The sequence below is a fragment of the Sinohyriopsis cumingii genome, chromosome 3, assembly GCF_028554795.1.
Source record: "Sinohyriopsis cumingii isolate HCF-2022 chromosome 3, ASM2855479v2, whole genome shotgun sequence".
NCBI lineage: Eukaryota > Metazoa > Mollusca > Bivalvia > Unionida > Unionidae > Sinohyriopsis > Sinohyriopsis cumingii.
Window position 1 is genome coordinate 28,723,717 of NC_142963.1, and position 17,729 is coordinate 28,741,445.

The window sequence follows — 17,729 nt, forward strand, 5'->3', positions numbered from 1 at the left end:
TGAACCAACAAATAAATATCCTTACCCCACTGACTTCTGAATCATCATACCACATGTTTATGTAGGGATGCATCAATGCCTCATCAACTGATATCCTCTTTTCTGGGTCAACAACAATGCACAGTGACAGCAACCAAATCCTGGCCATGAAACTGGGTTGGGTTGTAAGGAACACCGAGCTATCTGACAGAAACTGAAGGTGGGCTGGGTCAAAAGAGAGGGCATGTAACTTGACTCTTCATGCCAAAGTGAATGCTATCAGGAAACAGGTTTTGTAGGAAAGGAGCTTCAGTGAGGTAATGGCTAAAAGCTCAAATTGGTTTGAATTTGGCCAAGTCAAAACCCTGGAAAGATTCCACTTGGGAAACAGTGTAAGTAATTTAGACCTATGCAAGTATAAACTGATGAACAAGTCAGAGACGTCTTTGCTATGACCAAGATCCTCTTGGTCATGATGATGGAAATGTGTCCAATATCATGGAATGACAGCCCTTAATAGCAAATGCAGCCAACGTTTTCCCCTTGAACAGCCAAAGAAAAAAGTCAGGTATTCGTGGGAGAAAGTCACTCATTGGGATGATATTTTGTCATTGTACCAGTCCCTGAAAATGCACCACTTTCCTTCACAAACCTTTAAAGTGTATTGTCTTCGAGCTGTTTCCACGACTGAAGGGTTGAATTGTTTACACTGCAAGGCTCTTTGGACAAGAACCAAACATGACGACGATGATGATGGTCTGGGCAAGAGTGGAACACATGTGTCAAAGGCTGTTTGAAAACATCTGGCTTGGCCGGGATCTTCCTGGGTAGATGGACTGCTGATCAAGAAGATCACTGATCCAGGATTTGTTCCAAATAAGTGGGGTAATCAGAATCAATTTGCACTTCTGGCCCCTCAATTTCTCTAGAATCTTTGAAACTAAGATCATTTGGCAGGGAGCAGGCAAGGGCCCAAAGACATTCCCATCTGATACAAGAGTGTCAATAGACCAAGACTTGGATCTGGTACTGGGGAAACAAAGTTTAGCAGTTCACAATTCCATTAACTTGCAAAAAAGATCAATCATCAGACACCTTAAAAGCAAACAAATCTGATGAAAGACCAATGGATGGAGGGACCATTCTGAATTGATAATCAGTCCCTTCCTTGACCGAGAATCGGTCAAGACATTGAGTCTGCTAGGAATATGTTTAATCTGGATGTTAATGTTGCAATGTACACACCAATGGTGACATTCCCAGACCAGAATGCAGAGTTGGGGTGACTAAGTTCTGCCCTGTTTGATGAAGTATGTCACTACTACTGAGTTGTCTGACATGAAGAGCAAGACCTTGCTCTGATAAGTTGCTCCAATAATAAAAAGCTTTGATGATCGCTTTCATCTTGAAAAGATTGATTTGGAGACGTGTGTCCTCCAGACCCCACAGGCCACTAATAAAGTCGAAGAAAGATAACAGATGGGATCCTCAACTACCAACTGTGTCACATGGTCACATTCAGTTGCAGCTGTTTGAGAAGTATTACTGTCATGAGTCAGCCTGGATGCACCACTGGTCTACGAATGATGTGATCTCGCTCATTATGCTGATCCTGTAACCGAGTGGCATGGAAAACGGGCACCTTGAGATGGCAAGATCATCTCAAAGGGCACATACAGAGGTGACCCAGCAGGACAAGATCTGGTGCTGCATAAAACAATCTGAATATATGTAGAAATCCAGAGGCGACCCAGAGGGACAAGATCTGCTATTGCATACAACAACAGTTCAAGAAACTCCATGCTTGTGATCCATTTTGTGTTGGAAATGGATTCTGCAAGGACAGTGATTCAGAGCACCTGAAAGTTGGGGAAGTTGTACCAGTATGAGGTGGGTGAGAAATTCCATACCCAGATTGATAAAATGATGGGATGAACAAAGACTGGACTTCCCAAGTGATGGAAAAATCTAGATCATGTATATGGATATGAGATTGTTCTTTCCTTTGACTAGAATGGAACTGATATGTTTCTTGAGAATGTTATCCAAATACACTGTCATGGAAGCAGATCAAGTTGTAGGGAAAAGGGAGATGATACTGTGAAGTAGTCACATAAAGGCCCATGGACTGTTGTTCAAGCTTGAAGGGACAGTGTGAAACTGAAAACAATTTCCTCTGTATGCAAACTGGGAATTTCCCAGAGGACGGATGGATGCAAACATGTGAATATGCTTCCATCAGATGAGACAGACGGCAAATTCCTTCCAGTGGATGGAGAGATGGACTGATCTTGCAGTCTCCATCTTGAATTTCAGTGTAAGTATGAACTGATTTAGTAGACTGAATAAATATGAATTGTCTGAACATGCCTTTGGCGGTCCTGACCAGAAATAGCTTGGAGTAAAACTGTAATTGTGGAGTCAATCCATCTCCACCTCCAGATTCTCAATGATCACCCTGATTTCTTGCTGTAAAAGTGTGTCCTTTACCAAGTCTGATATTACTTCCATCAGGGAGTGGAGAGCATGAAAAATGAGGGGGTTAGACAAAATCGAGAACCGAAGCCCCTCTTGAAACAATTTGGATTGCCCACTCACCAGGTAGAGAGATTAATCCAATGCTATTGAGAAACATGTCTGGCACCAACCAGATAACCAGATAACTGGTGAGAGATTGGATGTGTGGGGTTAGCAAAATTTAGTCTCGTATCCTCTCAAGATGACCGCTTAGCAGATTGCCTCCATGTATAGGATTGGGATCGTGGCTGGTTTTTGGGTTGTGCAATCCCATATCCCCTTGTCTCTAGTCATCATTTAACTGAAGGTGAATTGGAGATGATGTATGAAGTGATGCTGTGCTGTGCAGAGAGATGGATAAACAGTTCTTGGGCTGCATGATTCTGCACTTACTCTATCCTGCCACTGAACTGCAGAGGCAATTACAAGCCAGAGGTTAGCAGGGTCAGGGTGAGATGTGGCTAGAGCAAGGTCAAGCTTAACATGCTGTCAAAAAATCTGCCATTGCATGGTAGGCTGCCATGTTAATTATCTTTGACATTTTAGCCAATGACTGCCAGGTGTGTGAATTGCTGGCCCTGTATGCAAGCCCAAAAATCACCAGAGATGCCATGACCAACAATGAAGATAGGGCCATTACATCACAAATGAACTTTGAAGTGGTGTGCACGATGCTTTATCCACCACACAGTAAGCAGTCAGACTGATTGCAGCATAGTTATTGCCTAACGCTGGGAGATCTGTGAAGCTGTCGGCAGTATGGGTCTTGTATAATTGAGATTGAAAAGAACGCTGGCAGTAGACTTTGATGAAAAAAAAGGCTTTGGAATAGCGTGGGTCACTGATCTTGGTAGATAAACTCTTGGCAATTTCCCTGAGTTTTCCTGACTGTGGGTGAAGATGGAAGGATGAGATGACTTTATTGCTGTCAAAATTGACTGAGGTCTTAACCCTGTTTACTGGTGTAGAATAGGGTGATGGTGTACATTCTGAGTTTGGTAGCACCCCATCAACTCCTCTATTCCTGCCTTAAAGCTATACTCAGCTTGTTCAATGGTGAGATCTGAGCATGAATTATTATTAGGTTTATCTCCACACTCAGTGTGCAGGTTGTCCTTGTTGAGATTAAGAGAGATATCTGGATAATACATTCCTGGAGGACATCATGACCATCATCTCTAAGACCACCATGATACCATCCAAAAGATAAACAGTGAGTAAGTTGCTAGTTGTATCTGCAGGATGTAGTCACTGAATCGGTTATGGATGGCATGTCAAAATCAACATCAGCCACTATGGGCGTTCGGTGGCAGTACAGCAAGAGTAATGGCAAAGTTAGGTGGACAGATGGAGCTATCCGTAAGTTCTCCACAATGTTAACATTCCATGGCTCAAATCATTCAGGCATGAGAAGATATGTAATAGATAGAAGTCATACAGTCACTCAGTGGTATGGATCAAAAACCAGATGGCTGGATGGTATGGTCAGCAGCCAATACAGCATCAAAACTGAGGTGGATCTAGACAGTATGGATCAAGAACCAGACAGTATGGATCACAGGATGGTATGGTCGGCAGCCAATATGGCATCAAAACTGAGGTGTGGCTAGATGGCACAGCTCGTTCAAGTCATTTATGAACCCCATGCACCATGACTTTTTGGGGGGAGGACTTATGCCTACTCAGCTGCCTCAAATTGGGTGAAAACTCCTCCAAAGTGTCCAAATTCTGCATGAAAAAAAGAAGATCGAAGGATGGGGAAAAATAGGCCAGAAGTAATCAATTCTGTTATCACTTGCTGTACCAAATGATATAACTGTAACCCTGTGATGGCGAAAATTTGGGGAAGATGCAGTTTTCTTTATTTCACCAGGTATAATGGCAACAGTAGGTAATGTCTGTCATATTTTTATTAGGGGCAGGGCCCCGGCCCCAATGGTATAAGCCAAAAGGTTGGCCCAAGACTCAGCATAAGGTGAATGCTAAAAAAATAAGTACTTTTGGTCTTTGGATTTTCCATGTATCTCGGTTTCTTGCAGTTTTCCTTGGAAATGTTGACTATGTATTCTCAGAGCAACATGCTGTAGTAGCCAACAGTGTAAACTTTGTACAGACAAGACACGAGGCATAAGAAAACTTGCTAAGTTTGAATTCTTGTATTTAACACACTTCGTCATCATTGTTAATTCTGAAACAACAAAGCAGGACGAGATTGAAGAAATCAATAGTCATCTGTGTTAATAATGCCAGAGATACCCACTAAGCCAGGGGTGATAAATATAGATTTCAACATGTTCTATTACAATGTAGTCCAGTAAAACCATGCATTCAGAAAATGCAGAAACTAAATCTGTGTGGGTGAAAAAATTCACATAAATATGGTCAAAAATAAATCAATAATGTATACCACCTGAACAATAATCCTTAATACATCTGAAGACAACAAAATCTTCAACAGATGGTATGAAATATAGCTCAAATTTTCAATGCATTTCATGAAGCAATGTGAGCGATGTTACCAGTTCACAGTGAAAGTTTACAACTGGTGCTGCTAGTTGGTGGCAAGGGGGTAATGGCTAACAGTTATTCCCCGTTGTCTATATCATACAGACAGAACATTTTTGTCTTTGGGAGGAATGGATTTAGGACTATATTCCTAACATTAACATGATAAGGCAACACATTTTAATGAAGAAAAAAAACACCAGACACCAATCGCATGTAAAAATTAACACAAGAGGTCTGCAGAATGCAGTGTCTCATCTTTGACCCTTGCGATAATATATCTAACTTGCAAAAACTTAGCATATGCAAGTAAATAAGAGTGGCATGTCTTTGCTCACTATCTAATCTTGCAGCAAAGCTGGAAGAAACCACTGACATCCCTTAACAAATATATACTATAAATCAGAGATATCATTAGAACAAGGATACGGTCACTGCCTGGAAACATCACTCCTCCTCGTATCAACTCTGCCATAATACAGCCCACTGACCATATATCAACTGAAATAAAGAAACATGGGAAAAAATGCATCATAAATACAGAAAGCATAAAATGATGAACATATCTTGCATCTTGTTTTAAGTAAGCTGTTTTGAGTGAAAATAAAAATTCCTCTTCTTCATCTCTGCAGGTCATTAAATGAGTGTTACTGATGCAGAAGAAGTAAAAGTATCCAGAAGCCAAACATAATTTGAATGTAAAGATAAAATTTATTTGCAAAAATAACCAAGATATTTGTCATGAGGCCTGAGAATGCTTTCAGAATAAGGGTTCATCTCCTTTCGCATTTTAATATTTAGAACAATAGTTAAGCAATAGTCATGGCATAGGTTAAACACACAAGTGAATAAGTTTCTTTGTTTCTCCTGATTAAGTCTGGAAAGTTGCTTTACATCCAAATCTGTTGTTGTTTGTTTTGGTTTTAACCCCATTTTCAGCACATGATAGGCTATACATGGCAGCCAGTGTTTTTGGTGAAGGAAGAATCCATGAAAATCTTGGTAAGAACCACTGATTGACAGAGAAACTACTGGCAAACTTTCTTACATATCCACATTGGCTGAGCCACAAAACTCAAACCCACACAGATAGAGGTGAGACGACAGTTATTGTCAAAGGCGAGTGCTTTAGACCACTCGGTCACCCTGGACCCGTTAACAATATTTTAATTTATATTGTGCAAAGACTATAACCTTCATCTTGAGATCAGGTCAAAAAGTATTATCAATGATCTTTAAGAATTGATAAGTATTATTAAAAAAACTGGATTGAAACCAGGACTGCCACGATTGCTTAAGATCTTGTTAACCTGATTTACACAGAGATGAAGCTGCATCTTTTGCACCTTTACACCCTCAGGTTCTACCTTCAGTGAACATATAAGGAAAAATGATCAACAATTCATAGTAGTTTCTTTTATCCTAATTCTCACCTTTCCTCCCTCTCACAGACTAAGAAATTTCTTTACCAGTACCACTGAGACTACCAAATAAGGGCTGTGATAATCTTTTGTCCATTAAATGTCAAACAGACTAAGTAAGGTTAAAAAAAAAGAAAGATTGGTCAATCTGATTTTCTTGTTGATCCTAATAGTTGTCTGTAATAATTTCACTGCAGAAATGTTACATCTGACACAATAGATGCTGGGCCTTATCTGAAGTACTCTATCCCCACTTACCATTTTCTTTATAGCCCATCCCTAAAATTACTTCTGGAGCCCTATAGTAACGTGTGACTACATATGGGGTCATCATGAACCCTGTTCCTGCTGTCCTTGCCAGACCGAAGTCCAGGATCTTTAATGTACAGTCAGACTTAACCACAATGTTAGAGGGCTTCAGATCCTAGAGAAAAGATTTATAAAATCTGGAATGATACTATGGACAAACTTCAAATACATTTCATGGAAAAACAAAAACACGTACAATAAAAACTGAACAGTGCTTCAAATTATTCAAAAGTTTGAACAAATTTATCTATCATATTACTGATTTACTTTCAAGCAAAAGAATGTTATTCAAAATCCTTGTCTTTACAAATGCTTTCCATGTCTGATATGGTTTGGGAATTATACATGTTTTAATATACTACAAGCATTTACATCTATTTGAAAGTGCCTCGATTTTTTTAAATTGTATAGAAATGTAGAAGAAATATAAACCTAAGCTCTATATTTATGAATCTCTGAATGGTGAAAGCCCCATCATTTACAAGTTTTTTTATGTGACAAATTTTAAGCAAATTCAGAACTGTCAAGAAATATGGATTGAAATTCCAATGATTGCAAATGTCTGTTTAATTTATACAAAATGATGAGGTTATGTTTCACATATAATTTAAAAAGTGGCATATTCAGCTATGTGAATTTAAATTAGTAAATAGTGACGCAAGTGTGCTGGACTGTCATGATCATCATCATCATCATTAACACCATCACCATCATCTTCTTCTTACATATGAATGTTGTCGAGTACTTACTCTGTGGATGATCCCAGCTGAGTGTTGTTGCTTGCTACCACAAGTACTTACTCTGTGGATAATCCCTGCTGAGTGTAGATGCTTGATACCACATAGCATTTGGTAAAGCAGGTAGGACATTCTTTCATGGTCCAGATCCATCTGTATCACCTGACACAGGTTTGCATCCATCAGCTCCATCACTAAGTACCTAACCCACAACATAACATAGATTAAACAAGGGTCCCTGGAAGGGATTGAAACCCTACTGGCTGAAAACTAATTTCTGGGAACTCAAATGAAAATGTTTCATTAAACTGATTCAGAATTCATGACAGACAGTTCCATCGGATGAATAGAATACATTATGTACAGCTCTCTCCATCATAATGCAGTACATGGGTCCAATAAATGCCAACAACCTTATGTACCAAACCACTGTATAGCGAGAATGATATAAAGTTATATGAATGTATGTGGTGTGGTGGTGGTGGTGGTGGGGGTATGAACATCAAGTGTTTTAATTTAAATTTTAATGTAAATTTGATGGAGTGTTTTCATGGTATATGCACCTTAATTTTGTCCAATAATAATGTTTCAAAAAGGAAATAATGGTAAAATACTAAATATCATGTTGCTTTCTTTAAACTCATACTGTCATACATTTGATACATCATATGATATGAGTAACATTAAAGTCATGATGCAACACCCACCTGTCCTAAATATACTTGCCAACTCACATATCTACTCTAGACAGTTACACAGTCATCAAGTTTAAAGTGATTTAAATTGATGAAAAACCTGTCACCTGTAAATAAATGCAAATATGCAGTCCTTTCAGATAAAATGCTATGATCTTGAAAAGGCTGTACAAACATTAAGTTAAAAAATTTCATAAATTTTCAGGATGATAAATAAATCCTACCCAATAAAAGTACATTTTTTCTTAAACAACATAAAACCTAACAATGGTCAAGATGCCAAAACTCTATAAAAAGAATAAAAATAAAACAAAAAAGATCAAACAGAAACAATAAAACAACAAGTTTAAAAGTTTAAAGTCCTTAAATATTCAAACATTGATAAACTTAATTCTTTTATAAAGTCTTGCAGAACATCTTGAAAAAGCTACATACAACTATTGTCTGGCAGTTTGGAAACAGGTACACTCTTACAAGAATGTTTGACTGGCTGAGGACACTGGTATGGTACACTTTCCAATCGAGGTTCAATCTTCATCGGCCAGGTAAGTGTCCTATTCAAACCATCTGTATAGAGGAATGTATGACCACTTTAAGAATTTCTGATTTGATTGAATTTACTTGAAAAATTAGAGGATTGGTACTAGACATTTTAAATTGACCAAGATCATGATTTCATGATTGAGAATTTTGTAGTATTGGCAAGACAGATTATGTGTTGCTGCTTCTAGATGAGAATAATTTGTTATGCCAAATGGTGGAATGAAATTTAGTTTCTGATCATACATGGCTTGGTATGTGGGCCTAAAGATGACATCAAATGCAATACGGATTAGACGACAGTTTGGTAGTATCCTGTAGAGTCAGTTTCAATCATGCCAGATAAGGTGATTGCTCATTTATCTCAACACAGATGCTTTTTGTAGGGTAAGTTCTTAACATCTTGAAAGAGCTACCTGCCCCTCCAAAGCCATTGCTCATAAATAACATTTTTGAGCCTGGAGTTTAAAATGCAACACCAAAAATTAATGGTAGTCAGACCATGAACATTTGGTAATATTTTGCTGGATGTGCCTGGCCACTTTATGAAAGCATAGAAGACCATACAATTAATTCCAAACTTACACATCTTGAAATTCCTCTAGTGACTTCTGTGGTGTGAATGCATTCAACAAACCAATTATCTGAAAAAAATGAAAGAAAATATGCATTCTACACTCCAATCCACACCTTAATTTCACCAGTGTATCACCCACCATCTTGCCTTTCTAAGAGACAAATACAAAACATAATAACACAATGTCATTCATCAATGGTGACAGGGGCATTAACGCTGAAGTTCATGCACATCCCCAACTCCAAAAAAGGAGAGATGCACCTAGTATTCTCCACATGCCTTTATAAGTCATTCACCCGATATTCTTTAAAAGAAACTACTTCCAAATAATGGCAATTCTAAAGAGATGTGATAATCTTTGACAGCGCCTTTAATAGTATGCATGCCATCAGTCAGAGCAAACGTTTTGTGTTCCTATAATGATGTAAAAAGCTGCTAACTATTAGGTAAAAGGTTTACAGTAGCTTTCAGCATTTTAGATTTAACAAGGGGAAAAAACTCCACAAATTAACAATTATTTACATTGGCTAAGAAGACCCAAAATCTTTTTTCCCCAATAAAATAGCATTTTAAATGAACAGAATAAAGTCTGGAATAATTAAAAGCAGCATGGATTAAAAACAGCCATAAATATAAAAGATATCAAACAGCATTAACAAATTTCTGACATGATTAGTCACATATTTTGAGAGGTGAGAATCAGAATTAGATACTAATGACAAGGTGATAACAATAGAGTAGATGACTATGCCTCAATAAAAAGACAAAATAAAACAACTAAACATTCAGAATTTCTCTCATTACTGAATGATGGATGGATGGATGAACAGACAAATGGATGAAAATATTAAAAATACTGACACTGAAGAAATGTGAACAGCTAAAGGTTTACTAGTCTATAATGTGTGGTCTTGGAATTCTGTATTGTTGATGAAAGTGTGGATAATGGATTCATGGGTGGACAAAAAATGTGGCAGGTATCTTTCAGGGTGTATACAGTACAGATGTACAGACTTTTATTTACCTGTGGAAGCATTTGTGTCACAACCATGCCCTTACAATAAAACTATCAGCAATTGTTTTACAATATTACAATATTATTTCTGTTTGTATTAATTATAAATGCTCTGGTCAAAAAAAAGTTATCATCTGAATATTTTAATTGTTACTTGATTCTGCATGCAAATGTATATGGTTCTTTCTATATTAATAATACTAACAATAATACTGTCTAAATTACTTGCTACTTTAAATGTAGTTAGAGCAACAACATTTTAAATTCTATTTAATTATGAATTTGAAGGGGAAAAAAAACATTTTCAAGCCATGTTTATTTACACTGGATTATTTCAGAATGTGGAATATAATCAACAGGAAAATTATAAAAGTCTTTCTTCCCCATAACATAATAATTTTATGATTCTGATAATTTTTTCACTGTACTTTCATCCTCTTATTTAAAATTTTACCAAATATAGTGGTTGGTATCTTGTATGCTGTATGAAGTATAGATGTACTGACTTTTACTTATGTGGGCATCCATGTCAGTTGCTGCTGACATCACAAACATTTGCAATGAAGGAATAGGGTTTGTTTTGAAATTTGTAAGGTAGGTATGAAGGGATTATATAATTCTCAAGCTAGACTGTAACTGTGCCAGGTAAATATTTTCAATGACAGGAGTTGGGGTACAATTCACAGTGGACTGGAGGCAGACTATAGTAAAAAAAAATGTGTACCAAGTTTCATAGAATACTTGTACATTTTGAGTAATGCTCCAGAAAAGAAAGTCTGGCTAATGGCTGGATAATTGAACAGCAAAATGGACACAACACAATACAAAATACTGAAAATGAAGAACTGTAAAAAGCAGAAGGAACATCTGGACCACATTAGACCAAAACTGAATTACAGTCAGATGAACAAAGCAAAAGCTACCCCCACCCCCATTAAACAAATATTTGTTCTTCAGAATTTTGCAAAATCAAAATATAAATGAGTTGAGAAATCTCTCATTCTAATGGGTGAAAGAACTGGTTATTCATCATCCATTCAAAATATTATGTTCAAGTACTGAAAACACTGTATGATCATGAGAAGTTTTAGTGAAGATTGTTTCTGATGCTACAATGCACTAAGCTTAGATCATACATTATATGTATGTCTAAATAGTATTGTTGTGATGGATGTTGTTGGACAAATGCATTATGGGTTTTCTTCTTATATGCAAATTAAGTCTGTCACATTTACAGCTGTAAACAATTTTATTTCATGCGAGTCCCACAAAAGTTGACAAAACCTGCCTCATTTAAACAACAAATAAAGTGATCAGCTTTAAACAATGGTAACATTGGCCAGCATTCTAGTTTTTTGTTTCCAGTGTTCATTGCACATGGGATTAAATTTTGAGATGACTGCCACTGTTTGATTCAAGAACTGACAACTAAAGTTATGAAAATAATGCAACCCAGCATACTGTTTTTTGCACTGGCAATAATGCTAACTGATTTCCATATACACGAACTGCTCATGAATAATGAAACAGAAAATCAAGATAATGTCTATTTGTTTGATTGTAAATTCTAGGTGACCGACTTTGCACATTTCTGCATATGTCTACTACACAACATTGTTCTGGGTCTAACCTTTTTCAAACAGCTGAGTGACAGAAAACATATTTTGTAACTTTTAGTCAACACAGACAACTGATGCTTAAGGATATTTATGTACCAGGACATAGTCATCTGAGTTGGATATGGAATGGTATCTGATTCTTCCTTTATTCTGAATAATATCGAATTCCTTTTGCAATCATTTGATCATCTGAGCCAGGAGTCAATCTGTATTCCATAATGTCCTTTTGGATTCATTAGATCATTTGAGCTATGAGTCAATCTGTATTCCATAATGTCCTTTTGGATTCATAGAACATTTGAGTAATGAGTCAATCTATAATCCATAATTTATTTATTATAGACTGATTCACTGCTCAAATGCTCTAATGCAGAGGTGGGCAAACTTTCCAGTCAAAGTGCCGCATACACAAATTTACACCTTGTCGTGGGCTGCATAGTTCATCAAGTAAAATAATTAATATTTGAAATAGCAAAAACAAAAGGTTTTTCTAAATAACATCTAATTAATTTTCAGTTGTTAATATGTTGTTAATATTTGAAAACTTAAACTTAAACTTCAAAAGAAGCACATTTATTTGATTAACAGAGTAACATAAACAGAGTCAGTGCGATTGATGACTTGTTCCTAGGCCGCATGAAAGCCCTTGGCGGGCCTTATGCGGCCCGAGGGCCATAGTTTGCTCACTCCTGCTCTAATGATTGCAAAAGAATATTATGGAATACAGATAATGTCCTTTTGGAATCATTTGAGCAATTAGTCAATCTGTATTCCATAATGTCATTTTGGAATCATAAAATCATTTGCACAATGAGTCAATCCATAATGGTTTTTGGGAATCATAAGAGCATTTGAGAAATGAGTCAATCCATAAAATACTTTTGCAATCATAAGAACTTGAACAATGAGTCAATCTGTATTGCATAATGTACCTCATCTCGCCAAGTTTCTAAATGCAGTTGTTTGGGTAATAATTTGGGTGAAGTATAGCCAACTGAAGACAGTCCTTTGAACTAATCTGAACTGTTGTGGAAAATAGTTATTTTCAGGCTTAATTAAGAAGACTTCAATTTTCTTGTCAATATCTTTAATGAAAACAACACATATCTGTTACAGATTTCCAGTTCAAACATGCAAGTGGATTAATCATGTTTAAATAGATTTGTTTTATATTCTAATGGTTGTATACACATTTACTATTTTTTTGTAAATGTGTCAGCCTTAAGGCCAACCTACTCTATTTGTCAGCTCTGGTTTAAATACTGGTATTTCCTATGTTTGAAATGATTCATCTGAGTGGACTCTTGCAAACAAGAAGCAAGTCATTATCATTTAGAAAAAGACTAGTTCCTTGTTCTAAAAAGGTTGTCTCTTTCAAAGATGGAGTATGCTGTAACATCTAAATACTAAAGCGAGATTTCCTTTTGAATTCTTTGTGCCATCAACTCCTTTTATAGAGAGAATAATCAAAACTGTAAGTGATAGCAACCTGAACTGAGAATTTGTTTGGACAGCTTTTGTTGTGTAGACAGAATACACAAAAAGGAATGCATAGGTTCTAGGCTTCCTGAAATACTTCTATTTGCCAGACATGTTAGACAGTTTAAAGGTTTTGACTGGCACTTGTTCTGAGCATCTGGACATCCGTCACAGCATATCCAAAATATAATTATATCAAACTGTCTCAGTTTATCCATGAAACTGTCAAATAAACATCCTAACAAAGCTAAATTCATAGGGTACTATATCTGGTTGACATTGTTTCAAACAAACAATAAAAGTGACACAGACAAAACCTAATTAAAAGTAACTACATCAGTTTAAGGGTGTAACTTTGTTGGTCAATTAAGCTAGTTACAGTTCAACTGAAGGCTATTTTGCTTACAGTCAGCTGGTTAAATAGGGGTAGAGTAAGGCAACCAATTCTCCAATGAACAATTGTCAGTAAATTTCAAAGATTGGCTTCTCACTAAAGGCAAGTTGTTTAACCCACTTGGTCACAAGGAACAACTCTCAAAGAGTAAACAGAAGCTATTAAAATACATACCATACTCATTCAGTTTCAAATTCTAAATATTAACAATATTCATATCCATACAGACTCCATTTAGGATAAATCCCAAGAACAAACGTTCAACATGCTGTGTAATTTTCTTTGCAAGTACAATGACCTCTCCATTCCCAATAAATAAGATTATCTTTTATGAGTGGGTGCATGTACACTTCCTGCAGGTAGGCAACATTTGGTTTTAATCTTTGCTCATGCTAGTTGTTGGTTTAAATTGGTCTGATAGTTCTGTCGGCAAGTACAAAAGGTGTCACTGGTTAAAAAACTTCCATCAGTAAACATGTGACATTTCCTGTCATTACACTGCAACATATTCATAATACCTGATGGGTAGCCTCAATTCGTTATTGGTAGCCATACTAATATTGTCTGGTCTGCCAAATCTTGCCCTCAAACAGGCATTATCTGGAATGACCTGACCACAGCGGTAGTGTATTTAATTAGCATGTAAGTAACAATTCATAGCCATGTGGTTCTTTGGACAATGGATATCCTAACTAAAACTAGAAGGAACTGTTTATTCAGTGGTAATGTAATATAATATTGCCCTTGTAAATGCATAAGACCACAATCGTCAGGTAACTAAACAATACAGATTACAATCGTCCAGAAACCTCTTTCTCTATCTAATATCTGGGTATATTTTATTTGATCATGAGAAGCAAGAAGAAAAATGTGATTGAATACCTGTTTTTGTCATTGTTATTAATTTTCTAACTTGTCTATTCTAATGCACCTATATGTAATCAGATTTAAAGAACATATATTACTAGTGTATGCTACATTAGCAAAATTACATCTGATGAATGCGAATTTGATACTAATGATCATGTAATTACTTTAAAATCCTTCTCAATGCAAGGTCCTATATTTTTTCATACATGATCTCTTCCCATATTGATCATTGTTTTTACACATACTTTTGGAGAAAAAAAATTTACATACAAAAAATTACACAACATAAGATAAAATGATTTGAATGGCATAAGCCATATACAAAAAGTCAATTAGGAGTACAAAACTAATCCCAGATTTTCTAAAACAATATTAACTTATAGGCTGGCAAATATGGTATTGTGATCCAGCATGATTTTTTGACCCATAGCACACAAGAATAAACCAAAATGACAGACACAATAGTTATTGGAAGACAAATAAACATGAATGGGTACTGAAACACTATGTATATTACCACCTTCCACATTACTGTGGGACATTAACAGTACTGATGCAAACCAATGGGCCACTGTGCATCTCGCCTAAAAACACCACTGACTGACACTTACATTTTTATGATTTACTAATTTCATGAGGACAAACTCCCTATATGCTCGTTTGGCATGGGTCACATTCTGGAAAGGACGGCTTAATTTCTTTATAGCCACATTTTGGTCTGTCTCTCTGTCATAAGCAGCACTGAAAGAAAGGAAGTTATTTTAAATAAAGCATTTAGTTATAAAACTGACTAACACAAGTTTAAGTGTTGAATGGGTACTGAAAAAGCAAAATTTTGTTTATGGCTACTTATAAATTGAAACATAATGACATGAACTTGAAACGTTCATAATATTCAGCCTAATTTATGCCCTAAATGTTCTACTGTAAACATTCAAGCTCATCTGCAGAAAAATTTGAATGACCTCATTCTAAATACACCCCTGTGGAGTCAGTATTTTAAAAAAAAGCCCAACTTGCTGTTTTCCTGCTTGTAGGCAGAAGCAAGTCATTTCAAATTACTTTACTGCATCATAAAGACAGTCAGTGACTGGATTTTGAATAAATAACACTACTAAAAACTTCAGACAAAACTAGATTCATGTTTGAAAAACAGCAAACCAAAAATCCCAGAATGAAATTTTTTTAAATAAAAGTTTGAAAAATTACTACATTGGCATGAAGACTTTAATCAGTAGATGTGCATAAAGACACACATACCAAATTGATTGTCTCAAATGATTCAAAAAATGTTGCTAATAAGATTTCATAACAAACAAAAATTCATAAAATTTTGAAATTTTTTAAACAACTGAAACTCTGCTGCATGGGCATGAAAATTGAATCAGATCATCTAAATATGTATACTAAGAAGACTACAAAATTAAATTTGTCTGCCTCAAGTGGGGTTTGCTTAATTGTGAGAACAAGTTTAATATCCAGAAAGTCAAAGTGTAAAAAGTTCAAAGAATGTGCAAAAAAATTTGAAACATTCGCTTAACAGCTTGAAAATCTAGTCAGGTCATCTATATATGCATACAAATATGCTAGCAAAATTTAATTTGTCTACCATCAATGGCACTTTAACAATCTTGATGACAAGCTTCTTGGGCAGATATATTTGACCAAATCATATATATATATATATATATATATATATATATGATGTTGTTTATAAATGGACTGTATGTGTATGTGAGAACATACTGGTAGTTGAGAGTAGTGGTGGAACAAAAAAAGACATTTTTTGGTGGATATTGACAATTATGTGAAGTGACATTCAGGCACAAGTTTACTGCAATTGGAACAAAAAGCTATATGTCTCTGATTTTTAATTGATTTAATGCAAAAAAATGAAAGGAGCTATTTGTGTGAAAAATAAAGCTGCTGAATTCCAAGACGCAGTTATACTTTCACCATTTCTCTGTATACACCAGAACTTCAGCTTAATTGTCAGACAAAGCGATGCTAATATGTGTCTGTGGTGGAGGCTGCACCATGTATGGTTCAAGGCCACTATCATAATGACGCAAGCCACAGGTAAGAATCATTGCTCTTTTGAACCTTTGGATGTCTACAATAAGAATTAATTTCTGATGAATATGCATACTTGCTGAACTTACTGTTGCAAATCCAAGTTAACTTTTTCTCTGACTGTTGACCCAACATGACCATTCATGCTGATTGAATGTACAAAATTTCTCTTCAAGACACTGTCACTTATTGATCGATACACGAGCACTTTCTCTGATGTCTAAGAATTTCTTTCATTGGTTTTTTCCCCCTCTTTTTAATGCATATTAATCAGAAATTTGGAAATCTCGTCACAAGCAGCCACAGGCGTAAAATGAGCATTTCAGAGTTAGGTCTGTGGCTGTAAACAATGGTCTGTAACTTATTTTGTAGTGAGAAAAAAAGGGGGGGGGGGCCAGCTCAGGTCCTAAAAAGCAAGAAAGTGTTCTGCACAACCTTTGCTAAGCACAAATTCATATAGTTCAGCAAGTCCAAGTGATGAAGCTATGGTGACGAAGCACATCCAATGCAACTTTAGTGGCAATAGAAAGAAAGGTTTTGTAAATGAGAGTAGTGTTGAGACAAAATGTTCAATAAACCCTGGACAGCAGATCACAGGGACCAAGTTTTGTTGTGTGACACCTTCATATCATGATACAGAATGAGCTTGTTTTCTAACTATTGTGACCAGGCTTGCAGAAACAAATGACCAACAGGCACATGGATGGCCAAAGTGAATCTTATAAACCAGGGGTATAAATATATGAAAACACTCTAATTTTCTTATATTTATCACAATAACTACATTTTTAAAAAAATAAAATAAACACATAAAACAATCTGCCTAAAATTCTAATAAAGTGAAACCTGCTTTAGCAAACACCTCTGTTAAATGAACATCTGCTCATAAAGTCTAACACTGATGAATCTTTTTTAAGTATTAATTTAACCTTATATAAAGTACACCTGTTCAAAAAGAACCATATTTCTAGGTCCCTTGAGAGTCTAGGCAAACAGAAT

The 17,729-nt window shown here is 36.0% G+C and overlaps 1 protein-coding gene across 2 annotated transcripts in view; it reads right to left on the reverse strand.

The window, feature by feature from the left end:
- The window catches only part of LOC149802602 (stress-activated protein kinase JNK-like), a 100,236-nt gene that overhangs the window by 42,763 nt on the left and 39,744 nt on the right, over nucleotides 1–17,729 (reverse strand). Inside the window, exons 3-7 of one of the 2 annotated variants that reach the window (XM_089951883.1) lie at nucleotides 15,269–15,398; nucleotides 9,289–9,347; nucleotides 7,481–7,670; nucleotides 6,681–6,846; nucleotides 5,431–5,502 (exon numbers count right to left, since the gene is read on the reverse strand). In XM_089951883.1, coding sequence (XP_089808009.1) covers nucleotides 5,431–5,502; nucleotides 6,681–6,846; nucleotides 7,481–7,670; nucleotides 9,289–9,347; nucleotides 15,269–15,398 — 617 coding nt within the window. The remainder of the gene's footprint in view (nucleotides 1–5,430; nucleotides 5,503–6,680; nucleotides 6,847–7,480; nucleotides 7,671–9,288; nucleotides 9,348–15,268; nucleotides 15,399–17,729) is intronic. The other variant, XM_089951882.1, reaches the window with a different exon arrangement.